The sequence below is a fragment of the Salmo trutta genome, chromosome 7 (genome assembly GCF_901001165.1).
Source record: "Salmo trutta chromosome 7, fSalTru1.1, whole genome shotgun sequence".
NCBI classification, from domain to species: domain Eukaryota; kingdom Metazoa; phylum Chordata; class Actinopteri; order Salmoniformes; family Salmonidae; genus Salmo; species Salmo trutta.
Genome location: NC_042963.1, coordinates 58053458 through 58073800, shown reverse-complemented (window position 1 = coordinate 58073800; position 20343 = coordinate 58053458). Strand labels below are relative to the sequence as shown.

The following is a 20343-nucleotide window of genomic DNA, read 5'->3' as shown; positions in this document are numbered from 1 at the left end:
AATACCCGGTATATAGCCTCCACATTGACTCTGTACCAGTACCCCCTGTATATAACCTCCACATTGACTCTGTACCGTAACACCCTGTGTATAGCCTCCACATTGACTCTGTACCAGTACCCCCTGTATATAGCCTCCACATTGACTCTGTACCGTAACACCCTGTGTATAGCCTCCACATTGACTCTGTACCAGTACCCCCTGTATATAGCCTCCACATTGACTCTGTACCGGTACCCCCTGTATATAGCCTCCACATTGACTCTGTACCGGTACCCCCTGTATATAGTCTCCACATTGACTCTGTACCGTAACACCCTGTATATAGCCTCCACATTGACTCCGTACCGGTACCCCCTGTATATAGCCTCCACATTGACTCTGTACCGGTACCCCCTGTATATAGCCTCCACATTGACTCTGTACCGGTACCCCCTGTATATAGTCTCCACATTGACTCTGTACCGGTACCCCCTGTATATAGCCTCCACATTGACTCTGTACCGGTACCCCCTGTATATAGTCTCCACATTGACTCTGTACCGGTACCCCCTGTATATAGCCTCCACATTGACTCTGTACCGGTACCCCCTGTATATAGTCTCCACATTGACTCTGTACCGTAACACCCTGTATATAGCCTCCACATTGACTCTGTACCGTAACACCCTGTATATAGCCTCCACATTGACTCTGTACCAGTACCCCCTGTATATAGCCTCCACATTGACTCTGTACCAGTACCCCCTGTATATAGCCTCCACATTGACTCTGTACCGGTACCCCCTGTATATAGCCTCCACATTGACTCTGTACCGTAACACCCTGTATATAGCCTCCACATTGACTCTGTACCGGTACCCCCTGTATATAGCCTCCACATTGACTCTGTACCAGTACCCCCTGTATATAGCATGCACATTGACTCTGTACCGGTACCCCCTGTATATAGCCTCCGCATTGACTCTGTACCGGTACCCCCTGTATATAGCCTCCACATTGACTTTGTACCGGTACCCCCTGTATATAGCCTCCACATTGACTCTGTACCGTAACACCCTGTATATAGTCTCCACATTGACTCTGTACCGTAACACCCTGTATATAGCCTCCACGTTGACTCTGTACCAGTACCCCCTGTATATAGCCTCCACATTGACTCTGTACCGTAACACCCTGTATATAGCCTCCACATTGACTCTGTACCGGTACCCCCTGTATATAGTCTCCACATTGACTCTGTATCGGTACCCCCTGTATATAGCCTCCACATTGACTCTGTACCGGTACCCCCTGTATATAGCCTCCACATTGACTCTATACCGGTACCCCCTGTATATAGCCTCCACATTGACTCTGTACCGGTACCCCCTGTATATAGCCTCCACATTGACTCTGTACCAGTACCCCCTGTATATAGCCTCCACATTGACTCTGTACCGTAATACCCTGTATATAGCTTCCACATTGACTCTGTACCGGTACCCCCTGTATATAGTCTCCACATTGACTCTGTACCGGTACCCCCTGTATATAGCCTCCACATTGACTCTGTACCGGTACCCCCTGTATATAGTCTCCACATTGACTCTGTACCGGTACCCCCTGTATATAGCCTCCACATTGACTCTGTACCGGTACCCCCTGTATATAGCCTCCACATTGACTCTATACCGGTACCCCCTGTATATAGCCTCCACATTGACTCTGTACCGGTACCCCCTGTATATAGTCTCCACATTGACTCTGTACCGGTACCCCCTGTATATAGCCTCCACATTGACTCTGTACCGGTACCCCCTGTATATAGCCTCCACATTGACTCTATACCGGTACCCCCTGTATATAGCCTCCACATTGACTCTGTACCGGTACCCCCTGTATATAGCCTCCACATTGACTCTGTACCGGTACCCCCTGTATATAGCCTCCACATTGACTCTGTACCAGTACCCCCTGTATATAGCCTCCACATTGACTCTGTACCGTAATACCCTGTATATAGCTTCCACATTGACTCTGTACCGGTACCCCCTGTATATAGTCTCCACATTGACTCTGTACCGGTACCCCCTGTATATAGCCTCCACATTGACTCTGTACCGGTACCCCCTGTATATAGTCTCCACATTGATTCTGTACCGGTACCCCCTGTATATAGCCTCCACATTGACTCTGTACCGGTACCCCCTGTATATAGCCTCCACATTGACTCTATACCGGTACCCCCTGTATATAGCCTCCACATTGACTCTGTACCGGTACCCCCTGTATATAGCCTCCACATTGACTCTGTACCGGTACCCCCTGTATATAGTCTCCACATTGACTCTGTACCGGTACCCCCTGTATATAGCCTCCACATTGACTCTGTACCGGTACCCCCTGTATATAGCCTCCACATTGACTCTATACCGGTACCCCCTGTATATAGCCTCCACATTGACTCTATACCGGTACCCCCTGTATATAGCCTCCACATTGACTCTGTACCGTAATACCCTGTATATAGCCTCCACATTGACTCTGTACCGGTACCCCCTGTATATAGCCTCCACATTGACTCTGTACCGGTACCCCCTGTATATAGTCTCCACATTGACTCTGTACCGGTACCCCTGTATATAGTCTCTCTATTGTCATTTACTGCTGCTCTTTAATTATTTGTTACTTTTATTTTCTATTTAAAACATTTTACTTATCTATTTTTTTGTAACGGTCGTCATATGAAGTGGACCATGAGGCGCAGTGGGTTGAGTGCTCATTTTAACTTTTATTTGAACACTGAAAAAACAAAACAAGAAAACGAACGAACGCACAGTAATGCAAAAACAACAAAGAAATACACAACCTAGAAAATCATAGAAATACAAAACCAGAACAATACCCCAAAACCCCGGAACACACAAAACAAACACCCCTCTTACATAAGAACATATCCCAACAAACCCCGAACCACATAAACAAACACCCCCTGTCACGCCCTGACCAAACTACAATAACAAATAACCCCTTATACTGGTCAGGACGTGACAGCTGTCATTCCAATGATGTTCAATGGGTGACTTGTCTGGTGAGTATGCAGGCCATAGAAAATTTTATTTTTTAAAGCATTGTTGGTTAAGTGCTCGTAAGTAAGCATTTCACTGTAAGGTCTACACCTGTTGTATTCAGCATTTCACTGTAAGGTCTACTACACCTGTTGTATTCAGCATTTCACTGTAAGGTCTACTACACCTGTTGTATTCAGCATTTCACTGTAAGGTCTACTACACCTGTTGTATTCAGCATTTCACGGTAAGGTCTACACCTGTTGTATTCAGCATTTCACTGTAAGGTCTACTACACCTGTTGTATTCGGCGCATGTGACGAATAACATTTGATTTGATTTTATAGGTCAGGCCCTATTGGTGACATGCATGCAATGCAAAAAGATTGAGAGAATAGGGAATGTTTTCCCTAAAACAAATAAAGGATTTTGGTAACAGAACTTATGTTGCCGCTTCAGCGACACGGACAGCACGATAAACACTGTTGATGCTCTGTGGTGGTCTGTTGATGCTCTGTGGTGGTTTGTTGATGCTCTGTGGTGCTCTGTGGTGGTCTGTGGTGGTCTGTGGTGGTCTGTGGTGGTCTGTGGTGGTCACTGCAGCAGGGAAGAGAGAGAGAGACAACCGGTGCAAATCACAGTCACTTGCTGTGTTTTTGTTTTTTTAACACATCGCAGCAAGTCTGAGCCCGGCCCTGCACAATCAAATCAATTACGATCAGACTTCCTGTAGAGTCATTTGTGTGTCTTAATTATTTAATCAAACAGTGCGCTTAAAGCATCAGACAAGCTCAGTGCGCATAGTTGCTTTTATTAAAACACACAGGGTGTGTCTATATATGGAAAATACACATTTCAACATTTCGACCGATCGATTGGTCAGAGAATGAGTCTCGGTTAACCAATATTTGTTTTAGTCGGCGACAGCCCTGTAGCTACTAACTAGTGGTGTTAATGTTGTTATGTACAGGATGCTGCTGCTATGGGCTTCCGTGTGTGTGTGTGTGTGTGTGTGTGTGTGTGTGTGTGTGTGTGTGTGTGTGCGTTGCGTGTATCAGTGTGTGCCTAAATATACACTGACTGTTACATTAGCAGGCAGTTGTCAATGCTCAGGGCTCAATGCTGGGTGTGTCTGTTATTAGACTGTGGTTGGAAGGAACAGGGAGTCACAGCCATGTCTTCTAGCCAGGTGTATAAAAGACTCATTGAAAATGAGAAAGAGAGGTGTGTGTGTGTGTGTGTGTGTATCTGTGTGCACGTTTGCGCCCTTTGTGTGTGTGTGTGTGTGTGTGTGTGTTGGTCTATCCCTGTTTCTCTGTCTGTCCCTGACACACCCCTTCCCTTCCCAGCCTGCCTTAGTCATGAGCTCACTGGTCCCCAACAGCACCACCTTCCAGACCTGGGTTCAAATACTATTTGAAATCGTTCAAATATTTTGATAGTTTGCGTCAGCCTGCCTAGAGTCTCAGGTGGGTGGGGTTTTTTAGTTTTGAAACTATTCCCATTGGTTCCAAATCAAATAATAAAAAAAATGTTTTAATTGTCACATGATTTGTAAACAGCAGGTGTAGACTAACAGAGAAATGCTGATTTACGGGCCCTTACCAACAATGAAGAGATACATTATAAAAATAATAAAAATTATAATAATACAAATTATAATTATACAAATTATAATAATACCAATTATTATAATAATACCAATTATAATAATAATAAAAATTATAATAATACCAATTATAATAATAATAAAAATTATAATAATAATAATAATAATAATAGAAAGACTATGCAGAATACAATACATCTGTTTTTCGGTAAAATACAAGATTAACTTTCAGCAAAACATTCGGAAATGTAGCTAATTTACACCGTTTATTATGTATTTCTTTATCTTCATTTTGCGCTGACTTCGTTGGCTGACTCACATACACTCACGCACGCAAAACACACACATGCATATTGACACCACACACACACACACACACACACACACACACACACACACACACACACACACACACACACACACACATAGTCTTTAAATATGCTACTGTTTTTGTTTTTCAGCCAATGGAAACAAACACACCGTCTTTTCCTCTTCAATATGAGCCAGTTGTCAGCGCTCTGACCCAATGAGAATCGGGAGGCACCACACCAAGGGTAGCCAATCGTATTTAAGGGGGGGCTGAAAAGACAGGCCCCCTCCCCCCCATGCTATTTTTCACATTTTGCCATGAGGCTGAGAGAACATTTGGCCTTTTTAAAGTAATTTCCTGCAATTCTACACCGTTTGCCATTGCTTATGACCAGTGCTTTACATTTATTTATTTATTTATTATTATGGGGGACATGTTCCCCGATCCTTAGTAGGAATTTCACCTATTATTTTCGGTGATAGTGTCCTTTGTGTGATGGAACAGTTGATGAAGAGAGATTAAAGGTTTTCAGTGGAACCTGTGGCGGTATAGTGAGGTGAATTTTCAAATGTTTGGTTGGCTTGTTAGATGGTGAGTGAGATCATGTAGCAGATGGTCACTGTCAGTGGTACCTTTTCTCTACAGGATGGTCCTATACAATGTTCTGTCTCTCTACAGGATGGTCCTATACAATGTTCTGTCTCTCTACAGGATGGTCCTATACAATGTTCTGTCTCTCTGTCTCTCTGTCTCTGTCTCTGTCTCTCTCTGTCTCTCTCTGTCTCTCTGTCTCTCTCTGTCTCTCTCTCTGTCTCTCTCTCTCTGTCTCTCTCTCTGTCTCTCTCTCTCTGTCTCTCTCTCTGTCTCTCTCTCTCTGTCTCTCTCTCTCTGTCTCTCTCTCTCTGTCTGTCTCTCTCTCTGTCTCTCTCTCTGTCTCTCTCTCTGTCTCTCTTTCTCTGTTCAGTATATTTTAATATAGGGTATGTTAGTTGAATATGTAGTATATTGTGATATCGTCAAAGCTGTTTATTGAATCCACAAAGACACGTTGAATCTATAGAGTAGAGGTGAAGAGGAAGAGTCCTCTTTCCATCACGCCTGTGCTTATATCACCGTCCCACATGCAAAAACCTCCCATTCCTCCATCCCGGCCCCGGTGCAGAAGAAAAGCATTATGCAAAACGCTCCCCGGCCCTCCTCCCACCTCCCCTGTTATCTGCCTCATCAGGATGGGATAGAGGAAGGATAGAAGGAAAGAGGGATGGAGAGGTAGAGCGAGAGGGGCTAAACTATTAGGAACTCTCTGCCCTGGGCTTCGAATGACACAGACTGAAATATCTCCACTTTGACCGTTTTGATTTTAGAAAGGAGAGCATGCCTTTCTCAGGTAACATAACTGTAGGATATTTCTGGGCTCAGGCAGGCTCGGATTCCCTGATGAAGAAGTTTAACTTTCTCTCTTTCTCTTGCTGCACTTCTGTTGTTCCTGATTCAAAGGTCTCTGTCTCTCTCCCAGTTTCTCCTCAGTGTTTCAAAAAGGGTAATCTTTGGGTTTGTAGTTCTGTCTGTTTTCCAACGTTAGTATGTCTAGGTTTGTCTTCCTGTTTCTTTTATGTTATGGTGTGGCTTTAATTGATATGGTGTTTTTATTTCAATGACCTATAGCTTTTTTGTCGTTGATTGTTTGAGCTGTAACAGGTTTTAAACATTTAGTCTTCTGACTGGCTCATTAGAGTCTGTTGTAGTAAAGACTAAAAGGGTCATCTCAGAGGAGGAGTGCTGACTTAGGACCAGCCCCTTACCCCATGTCCATATCATGCTATTCATTCTGATCTAAAAGACTAAACTGATCTCAGATCAGCACTCCTACTCAGACTCTGTTATAGCATCCCACTGGGCACAGGACGTCAATTCAACGTCTATTCCACGTTGGTTCAACGTGATTTCATTGAAATGACGTGGAAACAACGTCGATTTCAACCCAGTGGGATGGAAAGGAAATCAGAGAGCCTTGATACGGCTGTGTTTGTGGTGGATCTGAAATGGCACCCTATATAGTGTGTTTTATTTTGTCCCTGTTTAGGGAAGAGGCTGCCATTGGGGACCCACTACTAGTCAGCGTTGAAGGGAAATCAGCTAGCCTGAGAGATGGAAGCTTTGAAGGGAAATCAGCTAGCCTGAGAGATGGAATCGTTGAAGGGAAATCAGCTAGCCTGAGAGATGGAAGCGTTGAAGGGAAATCAGCTAGCCTGAGAGATGGAAGCATTGAAGGGAAATCAGCTAGCCTGAGAGATGGAAATGTTGAAGGGAAATCAGCTAGCCTGAGAGATGGAAGCGTTGAAGGGAAATCAGCTAGCCTGAGAGATGGAAGCGTTGAAGGGAAATCAGCTAGCCTGAGAGATGGAAGCGTTGATGGGAAATCAGCTAGCCTGAGAGATGGAAACGTCCTATAGGAAATCAGCTAGCCTGAGAGATGGAAGCGTTGATGGGAAATCAGCTAGCCTGAGAGATGGAAACGTTGATAGGAAATCAGCTAGCCTGAGAGATGGAAGCGTTGAAGGGAAATCAGCTAGCCTGAGAGATGGAAACGTTGAAGGGAAATCAGCTAGCCTGAGAGATGGAAGCGTTGAAGGGAAATCAGCTAGCCTGAGAGATGGAAGCGTTGAAGGGAAAACAGCTAGCCTGAGAGATGGAAGCGTTGATGGGAAATCAGCTAGCCTGAGAGATGGAAACGTTGAAGGGAAATCAGCTAGCCTGAGAGATGGAAGAGTTGAAGGGAAATCAGCTAGCCTGAGAGATGGAAGAGTTGATAGGAAATCAGCTAGCCTGAGAGATGGAAGCGTTGAAGGGAAAATCAGCTAGCCTGAGAGATGGAAGCGTTGATAGGAAATCTGCTAGCCTGAGAGATGGAATCGTTGAAGGGAAATCAGCTAGCCTGAGAGATGGAAGCGTTGAAGGGAAATCAGCTAGCCTGTGAGATGGAAGCTTTGAAAGGAAATCAGCTAGCCTGAGAGATGGAAGCGTTGAAGGGAAATCTGCTAGCCTGAGAGATGGAAGCGTTGAAGGGAAAACAGCTAGCCTGAGAGATGGAAGCGTTGAAGGGAAAACAGCTAGCCTGAGAGATGGAAATGTTGATAGGAAATCAGCTAGCCTGAGAGATGGAAGCGTTGAAGGGAAATCAGCTAGCCTGTGAGATGGAAGCTTTGAAAGGAAATCAGCTAGCCTGAGAGATGGAAGCGTTGAAGGGAAATCTGCTAGCCTGAGAGATGGAAGCGTTGAAGGGAAAACAGCTAGCCTGAGAGATGGAAGCTTTGATAGGGCTATGTTTCAGTTGCCACTATCTGGCCAAGCTGCAAATCCGGAAGTTCTACAAATTATTTTGTTAAAATCTGATTCAACCCTAACCTTAACCACACTGCTAACCTTCTGTCTAACCCTAACCTTAAATGAAAACCAAAAAGCTAATTTCTGTTTTTATACATTTTTTACGGAACAGACTATTTTTGTCTTTGCAGCTTGGCCATATAGTGTGAATCCTTAGGTTCTGAAGGTGAGGTGATATGGCAGAATCTGCATGGACACACTCAGCGACACTTCTGTATCCGAAGGGTGTCCTGTGGTACTGCAGGCAGGAAGTGGGAATATAGGGATGCATTCCAAATGACACCCAATTAGATGACAGGTTACAGGACAGTCTCTCCAAGACAATGGTTTACTGTTAGATGATAGGACAGTCTCTCCAAGACACTGGTTTACTGTTAGATGATAGGACAGTCTCTCCAAGACAATGGTTTACTGTTAGATGACAGGACAGTCTCTCCAAGACACTGGTTTACTGTTAGATGACAGGACAGTCTCTCCAAGACACTGGTTTACTGTTAGATGACAGGACAGTCTCTCCAAGACAATGGGTAACTGGTTTACTGTTTGAACACACTCATGTGATGTGAAGTAGAATGATAAACACTTTTATTGTCCACCCATAGTGGAAATGTGTATTGTGTTTCACCAGTTAAAAACAGCCATTGAACACCAGCATGAGCACATCAATCTGGAGACCATTAAATAAACTATACAAAGTACAACGGTGCTTCTGTAACAGTGCAGTTCAAAGTTCATTTTTATTGCATCATTGGTCTAAAACCATGGTTATCATCAAGAGTCATCACAGCATTTTTAATTGCAGTAGAAAACAAAAGTCTGCTCCGATTAAGCATGGAATATGCTAATGTAAGTTGAATATGCTAATGTAGGTGGAATATGCGAATGCAAGTTGAATATGCTAATGTGGGTTGAATATGCAAATGTAAGGTTGAATATGCTAATTTAAGTTGAATATGCTAGTGTAGGCTGGATATGCTAATGTATGTTGACTATGCTAATTGAGGTGCAATATGCCAATGCCGGTTCAATATGCTAATGTATGTTGAATATGCTAATGTCGGTTCAATATGCTAATGTAGGATTAATATGCTAATGTCAGTGGTTTGATCTCGGATTTCTGAATGGATTTCATAATATTTAGATTTAGATTGACTCTCTTCTCTCTAAATTGACCATCTTCTCTCTAGATTGACCGTCTTCTCTCTAGATTGACTGTCTTCTCAATCGCGTCTGTAAGAAATGACCTGTTTTAGATTATATTCCACTAGCAGTTCAAAAGTAAGAAAAATTTGCTAAAAAAGGAATTAGTAACACAATAAAATAATAATAACGAGGCTATATACAAGGGGTACCGGTACTGAGTCAATGTGCGGGGGTTCCAGGTAGTTGAGGTAATAACAGGGCTATATACAAGGAATACCGGTACAGAGTCGATGTGTAGGGGTACAGGTTAGTCGAGGTAATTGAGATAATATGTAGATGTAGGTAGAAGTAAATTGACTATGCATAGATAATAAACAGCGAGTAGCAGCAGTGTACCAAACAAATGGGGGGGGGGGGCGGTCATGCAAGTTCGGTGGCCATTTTGATTAATTGTTCAGCAGTCTGATGGCTTGGGGATAGAAGTTGTTAAAGAGCCTTCTGGTCCTAGACTTGGCGCTCCGGTCCCGCTTGCCGTGCGGTAGTAGAGAGAACAGTTTATGGTGACTGGAGTCTTTGACCATTTTTAGGTCCTTCCTGGTATTTATTTAACCTTTATGTAACCTTTTATTTAACTAAGTCAGTTAAGAACAAATTCTTATTTACCCATGACGGCCTACCAAAAGGCAAAATACCTCCTGCAAGGATGGGTGATTAAAAATTTAAATAAACGAAATAAAAAAATATAGGACAAAACACACATCACGACAAGAGACAACACAACACTGCATGATGCAGCCAGTCAAGATGCTCTCAGTGGTACAACTATAGAACTTGTTGAGGATCTGAGGGCCCATGCCGAATCTTTTCAGCCTCCTGAAGGAGAAGAGGTGTTGTCGTGCCCTCATCACGACTGTGTTGGTGTGTTTGGACCATGATAGGTCCTTTGTGATGTGGACACCAGAGGAACTTGAAGCTCTCAACCCATTCCACTATATGCAGTTGTTGATAACGTTTAGTTCCTATCAGTGGTCTCGGAGGTTGTTAGCCTATAGTCCCTGGCTGTGCATCTTTTAGTTCCTATCAGTGGTCTCGGCGGTTGTTAGCCTATAGTCCCTGGCTGTGCATCTTTTAGTTCCTATCAGTGGTCTCGGCGGTTGTTAGCCTATAGTCCCTGGCTGTGCATCTTTTAGTTCCTATCAGTGGTCTCGGAGGTTGTTAGCCTATAGTCCCTGGCTGTGCATCTTTTAGTTCCTATCAGTGGTCTCGGAGGTTGTTAGCCTATAGTCCCTGGCTGTGCATCTTTTAGTTCCTATCAGTGGTCTCGGAGGTTGTTAGCTTATAGTCCCTGGCTGTGCATCTTTTCACCTCCTACGCCAAAACCGTGGCGTGACATAAGAGCAGCAGCAGCTCTGTGAATTGATTGGCTTAAATGTCACTCATCAATAATACATGATGGGGCTCGGCTTTCACAGAGGGCTGCTTCCCAAACGGCTCCCTATTCCCTATATAGTGCCCTACTGTTGACCAGGGCCCTATTCCCTATATAGTGCCTGCATTGACTAGAACTGTTATGCCAAATACGCAGTAGTTATCTAGGCTAATGGCTAGCTACAGTATATAGTGACTGTAGCCTAGGATATTTACATAGAGTGATAAGCTAGATACAGTATATAGTGACTGTAGCCTAGGATATTTACGGAGAGTGATAAGCTAGATACAGTATATAGTGACTGTAGCCTAGGATATTTATGGAGAGTGATAAGCTAGATACAGTATATAGTGACTGTAGCCTAGGATATTTACATAGAGTGATAAGCTAGATACAGTATATAGTGACTGTAGCCTAGGATATTTATGGAGAGTGATAAGCTAGATACAGTATATAGTGACTGTAGCCTAGGATATTTACATAGAGTGATAAGCTAGATACAGTATATAGTGACTGTAGCCTAGGATATTTATGGAGAGTGATAAGCTAGATACAGTATATAGTGACTGTAGCCTAGGATATTTATGGAGAGTGATAACCTCTCTGGGATAGGCCCCTATTTTCCCTACTTCCTCTTTGACTGACGTACCCAAAGTAAACTGCCTGTTACTCAGGCCCAGAAGCCAAGATATGCATATAACAGGTCCATCTACCAGTAGTTTGCAGCCCACCTATGAGTAGCTTACCAAACATTTCTGAAAGTACATGCAATTGTCACATTCCACCGCAAAATGACTTAAACAAATCGAATAATTATCGAACACCAAAGGCTCCCATCTACTATCTAGTCAATGTAACATTGACATATGATACTGAGCATGACAGATGATACTGAGCATGACATATGATATTGAACATGACATATGATATTGAGCATGACATATGATATTGAACATGACATGACATATGATATTGAACATGACATATGATACTGAACATGACATATGATACTGAGCATGACATATGATACTGAGCACGACATATGATACTGAACATGACATATGATATTGAGCATGACATATGATATTGAGCATGACATATGATACTGAACATGACATATGATACTGAACATGACATATGATACTGAGCATGACATATGATACTGAGCATGACATATGATACTGAGCACGACATATGATACTGATTCTGACCTATACCTATGGCTGCTGTATGTTCAGTTCAATGGCTGTGTGAAGTTGCTCGATATTGATGGGAACTGGATCACCATGTCGTACACATCAATCCAGAGCATCCCAAACATGCTCAATGGGTGACATGTCTGGTGAGTATGCAGGCTATGGAAGAACTGGGACATTTTCAGCTTCCAGGAATTGTATACAGGTCCTTTTGCGACATGGGTCAGTGCATTATCATGCTGAAAGAGGTGGATGATGGAGTGATGGAGGTGGATGAATGGCACGACAATGGACCTCAGGATCTCGTCATGTTATCCCTGTGCATTGAAGTTGCCATCGATAAAATGCAATTGTGTTCGTTGTCTGTAGCTTATGCCTGCCCATACCATAACCCCACTGCCACCGTGTAGCACTCTGTTCACAATGTTGACATCAGCATGCTGCTCACCTACACGACGCCCTGCAAGCTGTCTCTCATCTGCCCGGTACAGTTGAAACCGGGATTTATCTGTGAAGAGCACACTTCTCCAGTGTGCCAGTGGTCATCGAAGGTGAGTATTTGTCCACTGAAGTCAGTTACGATACCAAACAGTAGTCAGGTCAAGACCCTGGTGAGGACGACGAGCACACAGATGAGCTTCCCTGAGACGGTTTCTGACAGTTTGTGCAGAAATTCTTTCGTTGTGCAAACCCACAGTTTCATCAGTTGTTCGGGTGGATGGTCTCAGACGATCCCGCAGGTGAAGAAGCTGGATGTGGAGGTCCTGGGCTGGTGTGGTTACACATGGTCTGCGGTTGTGAGGCCAGTTGGACGTACTGACAAATGATCTAAAACAACTTTGGAGGCGGCTTATGGTAGAGAAATTAACATTCAATTCTCTGGAAACAGCTCTGGTGGACATTCCTGCAGTCAGCATGCCAATTGCACGCTCCCACAAAACTTGAGACATCTGTGGCATTGTGTTGTGTGACAAAACTGATCATTTTAGAGTGGCTTTTTATTGTCCCGAGCACAAGGTGCACCTCTGTACTGATCATGCAGTTTAATCAGCTTCTTGATATGCCACACCTGTCAGGTGGATTAATTATTTTGGCAAGGTGGCAAAGGAGAAATGCTCACTAACAGGGATGTAAACAAATGTGTGCACAAAATTTCAGAGAAATAAGCTTTTTGTGCTTATGGAACATTTCCGGGATCTTTTATTTCAGCTCATGAAACATGGGACCAACACTTTACATGATGCATTTATATTTTTGTTTAGTACAGTACAGAGGAGATCCAGCTATTCCTTTGAAAAGCAGTTGAGCATTAAATATTAGGTCTGCCTAGAGCCGACCAAAGAGATGCTCTCCTTTGTTGACACCACACTCCAAAAAGCAAGTTCTGCAGGCTCTAGTTTTGTCTAATCATGATTATTGTCCAGTCGTGTGGTCGAGTGCTGCAAGGAAATACCTAGTTAAGCTGCAGCTGGCCCAGAACAGAGTGCAAGTCTTGTTCTGCATTGTAATCAGAGGGCTGATATAAATACTATACTGTATATGCCAGTCTCTCTTGGCTAAGAGTTGAGGAGAGACTGACTGCATCACTTCTTCTTGTTATAAGAAACATTAATGTGTAGAAAATTCCAAATTGTTTGCATAGTCAACTTCCACACAGCTCTGACACACACAGTTACCCCACTAGACATGCCACCAGGGGTCTTTTCACAGTCCCCAAATCCAGAACAAATTCAAGAAAGTGTACAGTATTATATAGAGCCATTATTGGATGGAACTCCGTTCCGTCTCATATTGGTCAAATGAACAGCAAACCTGGTTTCAGAAAACAGATAAAGCAACACCTCACGGCACAACACCTCTCCCCTATTGGACCCAGATTGTTTGTGTGTACAGTATGTATTGATATGTAGGCTACGTGTGCCTTGAAAACAATGTATGTAGTTCTGTCCTTGAGCTGTTCTTGTCTAGTGATGTTCTGTATTATGTTTCATGTTTTGTGTGGAACCCCAGGAAGAGTAGCTGCTGCTTTCGCAACAACTAATGGGGATCCTAATAAAATACCAAAATACCAAAAATTATTAAGTTAATTTTTACATTTTAGCAGTCGCTCTTATCCAGAGCGACTTACAGTAATGATCGCATACATTTAATTTCATGCATTTTTTTTGTACTGGCCCCCCGTGGGAATCGAACCCACAACCCTGGCGTTGCACACACCATGCTCTACCAACTGAGCCACAGGGAAGGCACCAAAGCAGAGATGGGGAACTTTGAACTCATGGTGAGGGACTGCAGGTACCCACATCCAGCGCTGCCAGCTGCCCATCCCTGATCCAAAGTAACAACATTTACCTTGGCAGCAAAACAACAAACAGTGATTGGCTGGATCACTATCACAGCATTGACAAGGAAGTAAAGCAATGTTGTTGGGAATATGGACACAGACACACACGTGTAATGACTGACCTTTAACCCCTACTTTGGTCAATCTGTGCCTCTGAATGGTGGCACCGTTTTTATCCACCATAGAAGTATAACTAGTATTATAAACTGGGTGGTTCGAGCCCTGAATGCTGATTAGCTGACAGCCTTGGTATATCAGACCATATACCACGGGTATGACGAAACATTTATTTTTACTGCTCTAATTACATTGGTAACCAGTTTATTTATTTTTGGTATTTTAACCCCTTTTCTTCCCAATTTTGTGATATCCAATTGCGATTCAATTACGATCTTGTCTCATCGCGGCAACTCCTCAAAGGGCGAAGGTCGAGTCATGCATCCTCCGAAATATGACCCGCCAAAACGTGCTCCTTAACACCCGCTAGCTTAACCCAGAAGAAGAAGCCAGCCGCACCAATGTGTCGGATGAAACAACGTTCAACTGACGACTGAAGTCAGCCTGCAGGCGCCCTGCCCGCCACAAGGAGTCACTAGAACGCGATGAGCCAAGTAAAGCTATGGGACTCCCAGTCACAGCTGGTTGTGACACAGCCGGGGAACGAACCCAGGTCTGTAGTGACGTCTCAAATCAAATCCATTTGTATCTGTCCCATGCGTCGAATACAACCGTGAAATGCGTACTTACAAGCCTTTAACCAACAGTGCAGCTCAAGAAAGAGTTAAGAAAATATTTACTAAATAAAATAAAAAGTAACACAATAAAATAACTATAATGAGGTTATATACTGGGGGTACCGGTACCGAGTCAAGGTGCGGGGGTTCAGGTTAGTCGAGGTAATTTGTACATGTTGGTAGGGGTGAAGTGACTATGCATAGATAATAAACAGCGAGTAGCAGCAGCGTAAATATTCCAGGTGGACATTTTGATTAATTGTTCAGCAGTCTTATGGCTTGGTGGTAGAAGCTGTTAAGGAGCCTTTTGGATCTAGACTTGGCGCTCCGGTACCGCTTTCCGTGAGAAGTCACCCAAGTATCCAGGCACTCCACGTTATGTACTTGGGTGACTTCTCACGGAAAGCGGTACCGGAGCGCCAAGTCTAGATCCAAAAGGCTCCTTAGCCATGCTAAAGCACTCGATCTAGATCACTGCTACTCCAACTTCTGGGATGTCTCCTGTACTCCCTGTTCACCCATGACTGCGTGGCCAACTCAATCATCAAGTTTGCAGACGATACAACAGTTGTCGGCCTGATTACCAAGAATGACAATACAGCCTACAGGGAGGAAGTGAGGGCCCTGGCAGAGTGGGGCTAGGAAAGGGAAGAAGCTGATCGTGGACTTCAGGAAACAGCGGAGAGAGCACGCCCCCATCCACATCGACGGGACCGCAGTGGAAAAGGTGAAAAGCTTCAAGTTCCTCAGCATACACATCACTGACAATCTGAAATGGTCCACCCACACAGACAGTGTGGTGAAGAAGGCGCAACAGCTCCTGAAGAAATGGTCCACCCACACAGACAGTGTGGTGAAGAAGGCGCAACAGCTCCTGAAGAAATTTGGCTTGTCAACTAAAACCCTCACAAACTTTTACAGATGCACAATTAAGAGCATCCTGTCGGGCTGTGTCACCGCCTGGTATGGCAACTTCACCGCCCACAACCGCAGGGCTCTCCAGAGGGTGGTGCAGTCTGCCCAACCCCTCACAAGGGGCAAACTACTTGCCCTCCATGACACCTACAGCACGCAATGTCACAGGAAGGCCAAAAAGATCATCAAGGACAACAACCACTTGAGCCACAGCCTGTTCACCCCACTTCCATCCAGAAGGCGAGGTCAGTACAGGTGTATCAAAGCTGGGGCCGAGAGACTGAAAAACAGCTTCTATCTCAAGGCCATCAGACTGTTAAATAGCCATCACTAGCCGGCTACCACCCGGTTACGCAACCCTACACCTTAGAGGCTGCTGCCCTATCTACATCACTGGTCACTTTAATAATGAAACACTAGTCACTTTAACAATAGTTACATACTGCTTTACTCATTTCATATGTGTATACTGTCTTCTGTTCTACTACATTTTAGTCAATGCCACTCCAACATTGCTCGTCCTAATATTTATATATTTCTTAATTCCGTTTTACTTTTAGATTTGTGTGTAATGTTGTGTATTGTTTTTTTGTTGACATTTTAAAAAATATATATAATTATTTATTACAAAAAACACAAGGAAGGGGTAACATTAAAGTATTAGAACATGAAGGACAAACAATACAGCATCAAGACACTATCCAACATGTATCAGTCTGTCCACAACAGAGCCATCCTTATGTGTGAGGGTGTGTGTGCATGATAGTGATATAAAATATGTCATAGTTTCCTTTTTCATGATCACAATGTAGTGAAACCCGAAGCCTCCAAGATCCCCCCCACAGTTCCCCAATAGCTGTCCCTCAACCCTCCAAGATCCCCCCCACAGTTCCCCAATAGCTGCTCCCTCAACCCTCCAAGATCCCCTCCACAGTTCCCCAATAGCCGTCCCTCAACCATTCGAGACCCCTCCCACAGCCTCCCAGAAGAAAGTAAAATACAATTAATTCCATTCCCAAGAACCCCCCCAATGCACCAACAACGAAGAGAATGAACTAAAGAGGAAAAGGAAAAGACAGAAGAAAACAGCAAACAACGCATCAAAAATAATACATTTAAAACAAAGGACATCAAGAACAACTAAAATCATAACAGCAATGCCAACTGTATATGTTTGTGTGTATGTCTGGCACTATTACATGTATGTGTGTGTTCTTGTATGTGTTTATTTGAATGAGAGTGTGTGTATATGCATGTGTACAAACACCTGCACGGCATCAGCCTCAGGCAAACCGGCATTAGTTGTAAAAACACTGCCACTTAGTGTCATTGAAATCTACTTTTATTATGTTTTATTTAGACATTTTTTTCCCCTTTATCTTTTGACCATCATTCTCTCTCCCACACAGCAACTCCACTCCCACTTGTCTCCAATTCCACATCCCAACCCTCAGCTTCCCTCAGCCCATCCCATCTATCTCTGCTGGCCACCCACTTCCTGTTTCAACACATCCCAGCCCTCAGCTTCCCTCAGCCCGTCCCATCTATCTCTGCTGGCCACCCACTTCGGGTTTCTACGCAACACATATCTTTCAACTATGCTGTGATGTTCAACGTACAATTTCAATCTATCGAATAGAATCTACAGACTGGGTGTTGAAGAGAAATACTTTTACTAAGGGTATTAGTATATTAGTAATTGACTGACCCGGTCTCTCCAGATCTCATAACAGTACTATTTCTAGGGTCAATTTTAGATCAATGCTATGGATTTTCAGCCATTCCTGAACCTGAGACCAGAAACAGGCTACCGGAGGGCAATACTGTATCCTCACAACAAAATCTGCAGAGCTTCGATGATTTTATGGCCTAAATATTCAACATTTTGTTGGTGGCAAGAATTCTATATAATAATTTAGCTGAAAAGCACGGAGTCTTGAATCTTGCGTTGTTTTATATATCAACTCATACACCCTGTACCATGGAATCGGTACATCAAAAATCTCTTCCCAACTATTTTGCAATCTGTATGGCACAGTTATCAACATCCTGGTCCTCAAATAAAACTGGTATACATTCCTATTTATGCTATTTTTATTCCTCCGCCAGTTTTGATCCTTTATATTGGGCAGACAGACCAGTTCCCTACCTCCTCCCGCTGCCACCTGCCTCCTCCATTTTTGGGGTGATGCTGTAATCAATTGGTTGTACTCTTGGATTGAGCCGACCTTCCCGTACAATTCTGATAACTCCATGAAGGACATAAATTATATTGTAAATTGTAATGGTAGAGTTAAGAACAAAATACCCTTTTCAAACATCTTTCCAGATGTTAAATACAGGAATATTATCAACCAGCACATTTGAGTTCAGCCATAATATTTGTTGTGGCCAGACTGCGCTGAACTGCCGGAGTGGCCAGACTGCCCTGAACTGCCGGAGTGGCCAGACTGCCCTGAACTGCCGGAGTGGCCAGACTGCCCTGAACTGCCGGAGTGGCCAGACTGCCCAGACTGTCCCGAGTTGCCAGACTGCCCAGACTGTCCCGAGTTGCCAGACTGCCCAGACTGTCCCGAGTTGCCAGACTGCCCAGACTGTCCCGAGTTGCCAGACTGCCCAGACTGTCCCGAGTTGCCAGACTGCCCAGACTGTCCCGAGTTGCCAGACTGCCCCGAGCTGCCAGACTGTCCCGAGCTGCCAGACTGTCCCGAGCTGCCAGACTGTCCCGAGCTGCCAGACTGCCCAGACTGTCCCGAGCTGCCAGACTGCCCAGACTGTCCCGAGCTGCCAGACTGCCCAGACTGTCCCGAGCTGCCAGACTGCCCAGACTGTCCCGAGCTGCCAGACTGCCCAGACAGCCTGGAACGGCCTGAGCCGGAGCCACCTCCAGAAATAGGTGGGTTGGGGAGGGGGGGTGTAGCACAGTGCCGTCGTTGACGGCAGCCACCCTCCCTTCCCTCCCTTTAGAAAAGGGGAATTTTTCTTTTGGTGTTGCTTGGGGTTATTTTTTGTTAAGGTGCTTCCGGGGTAGCACCTTTAAGGGGGGGTACTGTCACGTCCTGGCCAGTATAAGGTTAATTGTTTTTGTAGTTTGGTCAGGGCGTGGCAGAGGGTATTTGTTTTATGTGGTTCAGGGTGGTGTGTTTTTGTTAAAAGGGTGGTTGATTTAGTAATTCCGGGTTTTGGTTTATGTTTAAGTATTTCTATGTGGAGTCTAGTAAGTGTATGTCTATGTTTGGTTAATTGGGGTTGGGACTCTCAGTTGAAGGCAGGTGTTGTCTATCTGCCTTTGATTGAGAGTCCCATATAGTAGGGTGTGTTTGTGTTTGGTATTTGTGGGTGATTGTTCTGTGTTGAGCCTATGCTAGCTAGACTGTTTGTAGTTGTTCGTTCGTGCTTTTGTTTTGTTATTTTGTACGTTCATTTTTTTGAAGTGAATAAATTCTCAAGATGAGCATACACATACCTGCTGCGTTTTGGTCCTCCTTCACCGGCGACAACTGTGACACATATTCATTATATAGATAGGCTCATTTTATTTTGTCTGGTTTAGCGTCCCATATAAAGCTAAATATTTTTCGCTCATATGATATGAAAAACGAATCATCAGGAGTAGGCAGCGCCTTAAGTAAGTGAGTAAACTGAGATATGACTAAGGAGTTAATCAGGGCAATTTTTCCATAAATAGACAGGTATTTACCCCTCCATGGTTGCAGGATCTTGTCTATTGTCTTGTCTAAGTTTTCTATTGAAATTCATTGTGGAGAGCTTATTTATATATTTTGTGATATGAATACCGAGTATGTCTACTTCACCATCAGCCCATTTTATAGGTAAACTGCAAGGTAATGTAAAAGTTGTATTTTTTAAGGATCCAATACATAATATTGCACACTTATCATAATTAGGTTTTAGTCCAGAGAGTCCAGAAAAGTTATCTAGATTTTTAATGAGACATTGCAGGGATCTAGCTTGCGGACTTAACATAAAACTTGAGTCATCGGCATGGAAACCTTTTGTTTTTAAGCCCTGGATTTCTAATCCTCTAATGTTGTTATTGGATCTGATTTTAATAGCTAGCATTTCGATGGCCATAACGAATAGATACGGTGACAGCGGACACCCTTGTTTAACTCCTCTTGACAATTCAAAACTCACTGAGAAGAAGCCGTTATTTGCTATTTTACACCTGTGGTTGCTAAACATTATTTTTTACCCATTTTATAAGA

The 20343-nt window shown here is 43.8% G+C and overlaps 1 protein-coding gene across 4 annotated transcripts in view; it reads left to right on the top strand.

Moving 5' to 3' along the window:
- eps8l2 (EPS8 signaling adaptor L2) overlaps window positions 1-20343 on the top strand; it is a 113635-nt gene that overhangs the window by 38498 nt on the left and 54794 nt on the right. The window contains exon 1 of one of the 4 annotated variants that reach the window (XM_029759525.1): window positions 6208-6356. The exons of the other annotated variants lie outside the window; for them this stretch is intronic. Within the exon in view, the coding sequence (XP_029615385.1) occupies window positions 6344-6356 (13 nt within the window). The 5' untranslated portion in view covers window positions 6208-6343. Of the gene's footprint in view, window positions 1-6207; window positions 6357-20343 lie in introns of those variants that run through there. 4 annotated transcript variants of the gene reach the window in all.